Below are 13,113 nucleotides of genomic sequence, written 5' to 3'. Positions count from 1 at the left end.
TAAGTCGACAATAGTCGTCCCGAACTCCTCGGAATCGTGTAGTGGCCTAAATCATCATGAAACGGGTCTAAAAAGACCAATTTCTCACTAGGTAGTCCTGAAACTCAAGGCACACTGAAATACATAGATTAGTACTAAAAACGGCTCCTAAGAGCTCATTTAACGCATAAAAGTACTAAGGGACGGGGGTGAAAACACTATATAAAACACACATATCAAACTCCCCCAAGTTAGATCCTTGCTTGTCCCTAAGCAAGGAAATCATCACAAGACCAACTTCACCCCCAACATATTTCAAAATGAAAAATATAATTCAACGCAAAATCCAACGAGCATTCATCAATGTCAACCAATCAAATCCATCCAACCGCTAATCCACCTTAACAATCGTCACGCAAAACGAACCACAAATGCACAATGGAATTCAAGACTAGTGCTCACACACTCGTCACTCATCTATGTGGCGGGTAAAATATGTACCCGTTCGCTCTCCTCCCAACATATATGTGAACAATGCCCTCCCAAACTCACAACACTCGTGTGTCTAGAAAAACATACACTCAACCTAGTAGTCGACTCGGAATGCGTCATGTCATAACTTGCATTGATAAACAACTACTTTCACATAAATACGACTCTATGCACAAAGGTCAGAAGGTCTTCAAAGCTTGTAATGTTAGGCTTAGGTAAGGGTGCGGTAAATTTCGGCATAATGTGAGCTTTAAAGCCTTGGCTTTAGGGAGCATAAATCCTAAATACAACCATGATCAACCAAAATAATGACCATAACCCTCCCACTCAACACATGATGGAACAACAAACACCAACACCATACTTTCTTGCCTTTTTTCACAATTATAATCAATCACTCATAAGGATATGAATTTGCAAAACTTGATTGAAACAATACTTTGAACTTTTTCTGAGAGTAATAGATTTTTTTCTCTTTCTTTTTCTTTTTTTTTTCAAACTCTTTTTTTTTTTCTTTTTTTTTAGAAACCCTCACATTTGTTTTGTTCTTTCATCTCTTTCATTTTCAACTCATTTTCAACAACTGTGGGAGTATATGTATCATTAATTCCTAAATTAATTATATCTAATTTAAGAATGGTGAGAAATGTGAAACAACGAGAGAAACTTAAGGAGATAATTATAGGAAACAAGATTGTCGGTGAAACAATGTAAACCATTGTTTAATTAGTTTTCTAATTCATTATAAATGTGTAGAAGTGTAATGTAAAATTTATTCAATACAATTCAACAATTCACATCATTAAAGCTTAGTTTAAGAAAAGATTATTTTTCTTACGTAACTTTATTATTTCCTTCATAAAAGGTTGTTTGTTTATTCACAAACACTACTACAAAAACACCTTTGGGAGTCACTTCTTAACCACCTATAGAGTCGCCTCATGGGCGACTCCACAGGGGGCGATTCTATAGGTATCCCCTTTATGTGTCGCCTGTGACCCGACACTGTAGGTCAGTTTATGTGTCGCCTCTTATGTTAGAGGCGACTCCGAAGAGGAAATCTATGGATTCGTATGTACTTTTCTGAGTCGCTTAATTCGTTTTAGGCGACGCATATGGTGCCCTATCGTGTCGCCCACTTCATTTGAGGCGATTCAAAGGGACTCTAAGGTGTCGCCTCAAAAATTGATAAAAGTTATACATAATACTTTTGTATTTTTACATATTAGAAAATCCTGGACACGAATTTGAGAAGTTTATGTCAACTAAGTGTGAAACTGAAATTAATTAACTATAAACAATTATCAATGAAAAATCTACACGATCTTTCACGAACATCATCGATAATTTCTTGAGTATAGCCTCCAGAGTGAAATGCTACATGCACAAAACCAAATGCATAGATATATTAGAATCGATGCAAGTACACTCAAACAATTAAGCAAGTGCAAATTTAAAGATAAAAAAATTTGATACGTTAATTACCTTTTGAAAATCACGTTCCTTTTTCGATACAAGCGTTACTATTTGATCCATATACTTCATGACATAATAGCAGGACTCAACTAGCCCAACTTGTTGAGAACGAGGACACTTAACCACATATAATAAAAGAAATACCAACAATTAACGAACACTTAACCACATATACCTCTGGAACCAGACAACAGTTTCATTCAAACTACTCCATATATCGCACAACAAATACCAAAGGCCTTACCTGGGTACAGACAACTCGACAAGGGAGGACCTGTATACAATATGGAAAATCCAACCACGTCTTGACTGTATTCTAAAATATAACAAGAAACAAATGACACAAAGTGAACTAATGAGAAACTGTTCCGCTATATGTTTAGATACCATGTCCAGTCTTTAACATCTCTAACTTTATAAGTTAAGATTCCTATTCCTAGGAAATCTCTTTGTGCTGCAATTCACATGACTAGATTCCAGCCAACTAAGATATTTTCAAAAGGAACGTGAATATGATGCGTTAGTTACCTTTTGAAAATCACGTCATACTTAGGTAGTTCACCATAATATATATATGTTTGCTAGAACAGGTGCAGAGAGAAATCAGAAAGATGAAGTTGTTGAATCATCTGGACAATGTAAGGATACACGAGGCAAGTGCTCTTATTTCAGTACACAAACTTGGTCTGTATGTTTTTAGGTGAAAGAATGAAGTCTTTAACTTGCCAACTTATAGGTTATCGGCTCAAACACAAAGATTTACATAGTCATGGAATATGCAGTAGGACCGCAACTCTCTGACAAATTGGTAAGAACACTAGATAACTATAACTTGATCATATATTGTTTCTTGGAAGTTCGAAGGTTCTAGTTTATGTGACTCTATACTCGAATGTAAAGACTTACTTGGAGAAGTAAAGTGATGCAACAAAATACTTCCGGCAGTAGACTACTGCCATTCCAGAGGAGTGTATCACATCGATTTAAAGGTATTGTAAATAGCTGAAAGATGTAACTATACTGAACTCTGAACTCCACTAGATTGCCCGATCCAAATAAGAACTCAAACCAGCTGACTGACCCAATTGACATGTTTCATTTACAATGCAGCCAGAAAACCTGCTTTTGCATATCCAAGGAAACCTCAAAGTATCAGACTTTGGACTCAGTGCATTGCAAAAGGTACATACTTATCATCAAAGTGAAATTCGTTTACCCAATGTTTCCACTTACTAATTTCTGAACTGATGCCTACAACCTGGAAGTTTGTTGTTGACAGCATGTGGTTCTCCAAGTTATGTAGCACCTAAGGTAAGAGGAAACTGTTTTCAATAAAAAAAAAATGTCTGATAAGTGAAAAGATACAATGGTCCGACATTGTTGAAATGAAAGAACTAACTTCAATATTGTCTAATTGACATGTACTGAAGAAGAAAACTTACGACGGAGTAGTTGCAGATGTCTGGGCTTGTGGAGTGATCTTATTTGAGTTGTGTGCTGGTTAACTACCATTCATTGACCCAAATCTATTGAATTTGTACACAAAGGTATTTTCCCTAACAAAATAAACAGTAAAACACTTTTTATCATACAAAAGAACTCTTCATCTACTTATTGGCAGATTATTGAATCCCCATTCAAAAAAGGTATACGATTTAAATTCATATAAAAGTATAGGATCACTTAAAAACAACAGATTGATCTAACCATCCTCGACTTCTGTTTTCTGCAGAGAATTACAGTAGCAGAATTTGTTGAAGATGAGTGGTTTCAGAGAGATTATAAGCCTGCTGCAGGAATTTACTTTCAAAGAAAGAGCTACACAGATGACGTTCGAGCAGTTTTTGAGCCTGAAAAGGTAATGACTAAACCTATACAAGAAACACGTGCTGTTCAAAGATGAACATGCTAACTAATTGCCAAGCCTTTTTTTAGGAAAGTTCAGAAGAAGAAATTGTCCCTGAAACTCAAGGATTTATCAATGCCTTCCAACTGGTCGCAATATCTAGAGACCTTGATTTGTCAACCCTATTTGAAGAGCAGGCAAGTCTACAAACATGAAACCAAAATATATTTTGCCCCTTAAATCTAATTAATGAGGATTCTCTAGTGATTTTCTCAAATAAAGTAGTAAATTTTACTAATAAGAACTGCACTCATTAGATTAATTGGTATCTTGAAAAACAGGACAACAAGAACAACATGATAATGCTGGGATCAAAATACACAATCACTGAAACTATAGAAAAGATAGAGAAAGCAGCAAGGGATGCAAGTCTTTCAGTTGAATGGATGAGTAACAGCACGATGCAAATACAACTAAGAAATAGGATTTGAGTCATTTGACAATTTTCCTACAACTAGAAGATGCCAAACTCGATGGACACAAAGCTGTGTAACCCTCTTAAACCTAATGAGTAAATGACTTCACAGTACTCCAAACAAAAAGATGGACCTCTAAAGATTTAGATTATGACCTGTAAAAAATAACCTTTCTCGATAATTTGAAGTCCATCTTACAAGATCAGCAATTTTAATTAAGACCAGACAGCATCAGCAAGAGCTGCAGTAAATTTCCAGTCCAAAGCTAAGAAAACCTATGATGATCAATACCCAACCTTATATTACTCATTTAGAGATCAAATAGACCATCTGCAAATATAATCACTAAAACAAATTCCTTGAAAGCACTGAACTTTGGCCCAACACAACACATGGAGAAAACTATGCCTATAAACATCCAAGAGAAATTAAGCACACACATCCAGAAACTCATAGAAAGCTGCAAGATCCCTGTGGCCACAATCCCTGTTAATTTCTAACTTTTATTTATTTAATATTATTCCTTAATCAATTTGTTCAGCTGCACACGAGTTATTCAGTAGTAAGAAACAGACTTCACACCCTTTCAGTAAGTCTGTCGTAAGAAACAGTAATGAACCAACTAACACAAATACAAAACTAGAAAAACTAAACCTCTGTTAGAGTAAGCAATTGGAACAAGACTTCATATCCTTTCGGAAAGACTGACGAATATATATGAATGTCATTTTATTCAGCAACTTACACTCTTGTGATCTCGTCTCCCCCATCCCATCACCCAATAGGGAAATACGTATCACACTATCACCCGAGTGCAAAGACTTCCAACCCAGCTAAACCAATTAGCAGATACAAAATTGTATAAACCCCCAAAACTCAACTCATCTACAAACGTATTCTATAAACTTTTTAAAGTCTACTACTATACTGTAAATAAAGATGGCTTGATTGGCTTCACCTTCAAGCAGGCCCCTATGAGCAACTTAGAAAAACACGGTCAAAATAATTTTCCCCCCATAGAACCCACACTCCAACAAGCAATTATAGACATGAGCAATTTAGAAGAACAAGGCAAGATCGACTGCTCGAGTGAAGCAAATTCGATAAAACTCATAGATTTTTTTTCCGGTATTGAATCGCCATTGCAACAATGTTACATCAAACTCAAAGTTCACACACTTCATTCATCATAAATCAAATAAACAAATAACCAATTAATAAGGTGCTTTGGATACAGAAATAACCATCGCCGTAGGGTTAATTAACCTCAGACTAAACTACCAAGTTAACTTCAATGCTCAATTTCTCTGCTTGCAACAAAACAAAAAAACACAAAACAAAACAAAACAATCAACCCAACAATAAAAATACTCCGTATCAAAACCTAATGTTCACAATAACTCGTTCAAATTCCGAGAAAATATAACAATCACTCAATCAAATATAATCAAAATCCAAGAAAATATAACAATCAATCGATCAAATTACATGAACAGAGAAGAGGAGGGACGCACCGAAGACGGTTTTTGAAGTGTTTGCTATTCGACGGCTCCGTGCTGTTGCTTAAGTGATTGCCTATGAACCTATCTCCAGCAATTTCGCGATTTTCAATTGATGATGGAGGGTTTCAATTTCGTGGGTTTTGATGGTGGTGCCCAATTCGTTGATAGAGGGTTCCGAGGGTATATGGTGACTTGAAACTGATTTCAGTTTCATTGTTGATGGAGGGGTTGAAACGCTTTCCCCTTTTTCTTTATTTTTTTCTTTATTTAAGTTTAAGTGTCATTAAATAATTTGATAAGTTACTGTTTATGATTGATGGAGGGGTTGAAACGCTTTCCCTTTTTCTTTAATTTTTTTTCTTTATTTAAGTTTAAGTCTCAATAAATAATTTGATAAGTTACTGTTTATGATGCTTTTTTATAATTTTTTTCTCTAAGAAGGCGCTCAATTTTTACTTTTAGGCGAATTTAATAAAATATTAACTTTCACATCTAAGGTGTCGCCTGTAAATAAAAGGTGACTCATAAGGTTACAGTGTCATCTGTAAAACAAAGGCGGCAATATAAGGTCAATTTTGTAGTGTGGGAAAGAGTATAAAATAAATTAAAACAAACACCTAAGGTGTCGCCTGTAATATAAGAGGCGACACGTAAACTATATGTGTCCCCTGTAATGTAGAAGGGGACACATAAAGTATACACGTCCCATTTTATGGGGTAGGGGACTCGTAAAATTTTATTTTTCGAGTCGCCTAATATATAAAAGGGGACTCTAAAAGTTTATGTGTCGCCTAATAAATTGCAGACGACGCATAATCCTTATTTTTTATTTTTTATTTTGATTTATGGAGCCTTATGAGTCGCCTGCTCCATAACAGGCGACTCTAAAGGCTTATGTGTCGCCTATTTATTTGAGGCGACTCGAAAAGTCCGACTCCGTAGGGTGTTTTTGTAGTAGTGAAAATATTATTTATTTATGAGGTATCGATTTCATATTATCTAGTAAAAGCCAAATTTCCGCTGCGAGCTCTAACAATTGGTATCAAGAGCCAACGTCAAAATATTAAGTGGTTAAATTTTTTATTTTGAAAATATTTTTATAATGGCTTGTACTAGTGGAACGGTAAAATTTGGGAAATATGAAATTGAAAAGTTCAATGGGAAAAATGATTTTTCCTATTGGAGGATGCACATGAAAAATTTGATAATTTCGCAAAAGCAACACAAAGCGCTAGCGGGAAAAGAACAAAAACCCGGAGATATGAAGGATGAGGATTTGGAAGAGTTAGATCTTGAAGCACGATCAGCCATAATCTTGTGCCTTGAGAGGGATGTTGCATTCTTGGTAAATGAAGAAGCAACGGCTGCTGGCGTGTGGGCAAAGTTAGAGACAAATTTCATGACGAAAGCTCTAACGAACATGATCTATCTAAAATCCAAATTGTATACATGCAAGATGGAAGAAGGCACCTCAATTCGGGAGTATATCAATAAGTTTGATAGGATTATATCAGACTTAAAGGATATAGATGTGAAGATAGAAGAGGAAGACCAAGCGCCCATGTTATTACTTTCATTACCAAAGTCCTATGAAAATCTAGTTCAAACATTGATGCTTGTGGGTGATACTCTAACCATGGATGAAACTAGAACATCACTTTTAGCGGATGATCTTCGAAAGGTTGCTACAAGTGGGATGATGTCTAGCAGTGGAGGAGAATACAGGGAACAAGCTCAGGGATTGTTTACAACTAGAGGAAGGACTAATGAAAGAGGAAGAGGCAAGGGAGGAAAGTCTAGACCAAAATCTAGACCTCTTGCGGAAAGACCATGTTTCAAATGTGGTGAGCTATAAGAGGGCTACATTCAAGAGGTCGGACAACAACAACAATTCCAGAGGAAAACAACAAGAAAAACAAGAGGCAAGTTTTGTCTCAAATGACGAGGAAGATTACTGTTACTCCGTATCAGAACAATGCACTGAAATATCTGGTCAGTGGATGCTTGATTCAGGAGCATCACACCATATGTGCCCAAACAGAAAGTGGTTTACAACTTATCAAAGTTTGGACGGTGGTACGGTTTTGATGGGAAATGATCATGCTTGCAAGACTTTCGGGTTAGGTACTATCCGAATCAAGATGCATGATGGAACAATAATAACCTTGAAGGATGTGAGACACATCCCAGATTTACGGAAAAACCTTATTTCTCTTGGGTTATTAGAGAAAAATGGTTGCAAAGGGTTGTTTGTTTATTCACAAAATATTATTTATTTATGAGGTATCGATTTCATATTATCTAGTAAAAGCCAAATTTCCGTTGCGAGCTCTAACAACAACAAACATGATAAGATGAACTCCTTTTTCAACACTCACATTGTGCTCAAAATGTAGCACACTACAACTCCCTCACCTCACTACTATTAGCTCCCCCAAGCTAGGCTTGGGACTAGTAACCAATGGGGTTTTCACAAGCTTGTAATGTGGCTAGTCACCGAATAAAAGGGCACAAGCAACAACATGGGACGAAAAAGAGGGAACAAATGTATCTAAATTCATCTGAAGGCTACCTAAACAGAAAAATGCCTTCGTCCTCCACAATGTGCATGTGTGTGAGTCATAAAACGCTACTAACAGTAGCAAATCAATACTCAAAATCAATGACACGCCAGGAAGCTATCACACATCCTAACAAAATCAATTAGCCAAGCACCAAGTCCACAAATAGTTAGTCAGAGTTGACTCATGCTAAGGCATCAAAGTAATCGGATATTAAATCATGGCTAACACATCTACATTGCTCATCATCAACTACCAAGAATCAAAACAATTTTCGATCAAGGGGCACAGGGAAGCATGATATTGTATTCATTGGGACGTATTTTTGTTTTTTTTTTTTTCAAAGCAATAAACTACTCTAGAAAGCAATAAACACACCAAAATAAGTAAATGAAAAAAATAAAAGGAAAACATACCTAATATGTACAGGTAAGTGAAACACACCCCCCCCCCCCAAGCTAAATCATACAATGTCCTCATTGGCTCAAGCGGTATCGAACCATCTCGATCATCTCAGCATCACTGGTGGCCTTGACCATCATCATCATCATCATCACCACCATCCCGACCTCAATAGCCGCTGGTACCCGCTCCATACCCACCGTAGTGGGTAGGTGTGAAGGTGCCCATGGAACCGGGAGCTCCATATCCCTCCGCGAGATAGGTAAACCAGGAAGGGTGCTGAGCATCCGGAGCATTGTAGCCCTGCCTGGCATACTGATCATAGAAAGGAAACATTGTCCTTTGGTGATTAGTCGCGAACTCATGGAAACCGAGCTCAAGTCTGCCCAACCTCTCATGAATGGACCCCAGCTCCTCCGAAGACCCTTGCTCCCCCTGTGGAGCCGGACTACCTCTCTGTCCCGCCTCCCTCTCTCTACGCCCACCCCTACGGAAATAGGTACGAGGCGCGGCCTCGGGCTGTGGCTGGGGCTGGGTCTCAGGTAGTGGTGGCGCCTGCTCACCTACATACAAGTAATGGGGCTGACCCCTCTCAAAATGGGTGAGCCCGGAAGTATCCGATAGAGTAAAGAGGGTGTTCCTCTGGAACATCCACGACATCTGACCGGGAAGGAGTCCCCCGTACTCAGAATGAACCCTGTAAAGACGCTCAAAATACTCTATATCCAACAAATTGTTACCCCGGACCACAGCATGGTCCCTCTCAGCAAAGTTTTCCACCGCTATGGCAATGTGGGTGACCAGACCCCCTAAAGCAATATCGGTCAAGTAGCGGTGGGTGGCAGTAGTAAGCAACTGAGTGGCCAAATGATGGGCCAAATTCATCCTATATCCATCATCACCATCCAACAAATACCCCCCGAGCACCTCCAACTATGTGCTCCTCACATTCTCCTTTTGGTCCCTCCCAAAGATAGTAAAAGCCATAAACCGGAACCAAACAAAAGGGACGGGGTGTTGCACGCTAGAGGCGTGTAAATGTTGCATGCTACTGGGATTGAAATCCCCAGTCAACTTCCCCCACACAGTACTATTGAGGTGCCCCTCCCCGGGGAACCTGTTATGCTCAACAGACAAACCAAATATTGCACCAAAATCTTTAAGAGACATATCAAAAGACGTATTCAACAATCGAAAAGACACTCTAGTAACATCTTTGTACCCATTCTTTTTTACATTAAAGGAGATAAGAAATTCAAGAGTAAGATCTATAAATGTCAATCTAACCATAGAAAACATATGCTTCATGCCCACCCCATAAAATAATTTCTTAACACCCCTCTCAATCCCCATATCATTCAAAGTTTTTTACAATGCAAACATAAGAATGCTTGAATTTTTAATGAAATTGAAAACTAAGTGTTTGCATAAATTTAGAGAGAATTTAACTAAGGAAAATAAAACTAAGGGTTTCAATACTAGGAATTAAGATCCTCACAAAAATAATGAAGCCTAGTATTTATAGTTTGCCCATAAAAATAGAAGAAAACCGGAAAGAAAACCGCGCGCTAAGGCTTCTGGGTTGTCGTCGCCCGGTCGGGCAGCTTCCCGCCCGTCGGGCGACCAGCTCGATATCCACCTGTCGGGCGTAAGTCTGCCCGCCGGGCGGAGGGAGAAATTCTGGGAAGCATCTGCACGCGCCCGGTCGGGCAGCTCCCGCCCGCCGGGCGAAGGGAGAAAATTCGCCGCTGCTGCTTCGATGGGCGCCCGGTGGGCAACGGGCGAAACACCGCCCGTCGGGCGCCTGCTGACGACTCGTTCTTCTGCTTGCTCGCCCCGGTGGGCAAGGAGAGATCAACCGGGCGGAAGGCTAAATGAACCGCCCTTTATCCGCAACACCGAGTCTAACTTCCGGGGCTCAATCATGAACATCTAAGGCTCCCGTAAGTCGACAATAGTCGTCCTGAACTCCTCGAAATCGTGTATTGGCCTAAATCATCATGAAACGGGTCTAAAAATACCAATTTCACACTAAGTAGTCCTGGAACTCAAGGCACACTCAAATACACAGATTAGTACTAAAAACGGCTCCTACGAGCTCATTTAACACATAAAAGTACTAAGGGACGGGGGTGAAAACACTATTTAAAACACAAATATCAGGTTTAAATAGAAAATTGGATGGCTAAACGCCAAGTGCCAGCTGCGCCCAACGCAGGCTCTAGCGTCTGGCGTCGCTGAAGTGGCACAGGAAACGCCAATGCAAGGACGATGACGTCGTCCTTGCATTTGTCTTTTGTGAATGTACCATTGTACGAAATGTACGAACTTTGGCACGTAGCATTTGCGTAATAATTAAGGCTTTGATTTAGCGACTAAAACCTAGCCGTTTTTGGGTTTTGAATTCGGTTTTACGGGACTAGGTCCGACTTGCTCGGTTTTGTGGGTCGGCGCCCGAATTTGGATTGCTTAGTGTCATTTTGACTGGAGAGTGTAGACACCTACTTTTGTCCCCATTCCCGAAAGGGAAGGTTCGATGATGAGAACGTAAATCTCCACTTGACAACGCATCTCCTATAAAAATAACGAATCTCAATTCCCCTTTTCATTTCACCCGAAACCTGCTATTTATAGAAACCTGCTATTTATGGAAACCTGATAAAAATAGTAACTGCCGTAATGGGTAGTTGTTAAAAGTGGCAAGTCATAAAAGATAGAAACATGTCAGAATTAGGTGTTACACTCCAACATAAATCCTAAATGAGATAGAAATTGCGAGAGAATCCTGTTCCTAATACGATTCAAAAATAAGAGTTACGTATTAATTAAAATCCTAACGAGCCTAGAGTTCGTAACGGGCCCAGACGCATCTCGTCATAAAATCAATACGCACTAAAAGACTCGATTAAAGTCTCATACACTCCGGATTCTAAGAATCCTAATCTGACAAAGAAACGGCCCAGACCCTATTTTCAACGCCTGGCTCTGGGCGCCGAAATCTTCGGCGCCCAGCCCTGGGCGCTGAAAATACCTGGGACGTGTTCTTTCCTAAATCCTCGTGGATTAGAGTTCTACAATTCTATCTTTCCACGAACTCTTTTCTATAAATAGGGCCCTAAGTTCGACGTGAAAAAGACAACACACAATTATTATTCTGCGTATTGACTCTAAACCCCTAAGCCTAAGCCTCACGCTGCAAAACTGATCACGCGTTCTGTCGCAATCGATCCAAACATCGAACAGAACGTATCCTGTCCTATAATTTGAGATTCGTTAAATAAAAGGAGAAATAGCAAAGTCAAAGTGGTTAGTTTTCTGAGAACCGTGACGCACCTCTCAAGGGTGCGTCGTAATGTGTCCCTTTTCCATGGTTTAATTGCTTTCCTCGCCCTTTTATGAACTGTTAAACTAATTAAATCTGACTGTTCTATCACACCTAATAAAGATAATATGTTGGGAAATTGGCTTATCATGCTAGGTCCCTTAAAACAATCTACATCAGATAATCGCGTCCGATCTAGTACTATATGTTGCGTATTGTTAAAATCAACTCAGATTAGTTTAATAGTTAACGCATGTCCCTTCAATTATTTATGCTGAGCTAGTAAGGATATCCTGCATCTGGAGTTATCGAAGAGCGAGTACTCCTCTCGGTAGTTACAGTCCCCCGAACCCTCAATCTCCACCTTGCGGGTGTATGTTGAGACATCCCCACACCAGGGATCACAAGGGAACCTACGGCCGTCGTGGTCAAACATAATTGCACTCCCTTTATGTCACGATAACCGGGTTTTGTCAGTTTTTCTCATTGTCGTTAAAAACTGAATGACGACTCCTATATTACTAGTCAATTGGGTGTAAACTCACAGGAAATCCAATTACACTTGATTTGACAAAAAGAAACGTCACACCCACGAGGGACGAGGTCACGCATTAGCCTCGTGCTTTTTCGACCCCCTCACAGTGGCGACTCCACTGGGGATAGTGAAGGAAATACTCGTGCTTGTAGGTAATCAAAATAGCCGAAGGGTGAAACGATCCTACCCCGCGTTTATTTCCCCATCAAGTTGGGACGACCTGAAAATCAGCATATTAATGTGAACGGGCAGAACCGCATAAACGAATCTTGGCTCCCTCGGGCAGTTAGGACTAAGGATACCCATCGCTGACCGGGGGGTGCATACGCTTCGAATGTTTTCCACTCGGCACTTTCGCTAGTAGTACACCCGTCACAAACCCAATCGCTCGCCCATTAGGTCCCTCTCATTGGTGCATGCCCCCTTGGCTTACATCGTGATTGGCCTCTTGGGCGAAATTCGTCTGTTGAAGGCACTACCTCGACCGGGGCATGTGTTGGATCTGCGATAGAAGCGGTACCA

At 39.6% G+C, this 13,113-nt stretch overlaps 1 protein-coding gene across 9 annotated transcripts; it reads right to left on the bottom strand.

Moving 5' to 3' along the window:
* Positions 1-1,631: 1,631 nt before the first annotated feature.
* Positions 1,632-6,040, bottom strand: LOC110791574 (uncharacterized). Of its 9 annotated transcripts, XR_008920020.1 has the most exons (5): positions 5,536-5,777; positions 4,425-4,544; positions 3,390-3,503; positions 3,181-3,269; positions 1,632-3,066 (listed from the first exon to the last, which is right to left on the bottom strand). XR_008920020.1 is itself a non-coding variant. In XM_056827763.1 (3 exons), exons 1-3 carry the CDS (start codon positions 3,037-3,039, stop codon positions 1,759-1,761), a joined length of 384 nt encoding a protein of 127 aa, XP_056683741.1. In that variant the 5' UTR covers positions 3,040-3,174; the 3' UTR covers positions 1,632-1,758. The 9 variants fall into 9 exon arrangements, 1 of the variants encoding a protein (XP_056683741.1); XR_008920025.1 differs by lacking the exons at positions 4,425-4,544; positions 5,536-5,777 and adding an exon at positions 5,784-6,040 and having other exon boundaries at positions 3,181-3,253; XR_008920018.1 differs by having other exon boundaries at positions 1,632-1,848; positions 1,957-3,066; positions 3,390-5,777.
* Positions 6,041-13,113: the final 7,073 nt, after the last annotated feature.

The sequence above is a fragment of the Spinacia oleracea genome, chromosome 4 (genome assembly GCF_020520425.1).
Source record: "Spinacia oleracea cultivar Varoflay chromosome 4, BTI_SOV_V1, whole genome shotgun sequence".
Taxonomy (NCBI): domain Eukaryota; kingdom Viridiplantae; phylum Streptophyta; class Magnoliopsida; order Caryophyllales; family Amaranthaceae; genus Spinacia; species Spinacia oleracea.
Note: the sequence above shows the minus strand (reverse complement) of the source record. Positions and strands in the feature narration are given on the sequence as shown.

What these genes read in the sequence shown, in the direction of transcription:
- LOC110791574 (XM_056827763.1), bottom strand. Translation starts at nt 3,039, where the DNA reads ATGTCAATTGGGTCAGTCAGCTGGTTTGAGTTCTTATTTGGATCGGGC. An exon ending in GCATCACTTTACTTCTCCAA is followed by an intron (nt 2,065 to 2,853) that starts GTAAGTCTTTAC and finishes TATGTGGTTAAG; the next exon opens with TGTCCTCGTTCTCAACAAGT. An exon ending in AGGAACGTGATTTTCAAAAG is followed by an intron (nt 1,849 to 1,956) that starts GTAATTAACGTA and finishes TTGTGCATGTAG; the next exon opens with CATTTCACTCTGGAGGCTAT.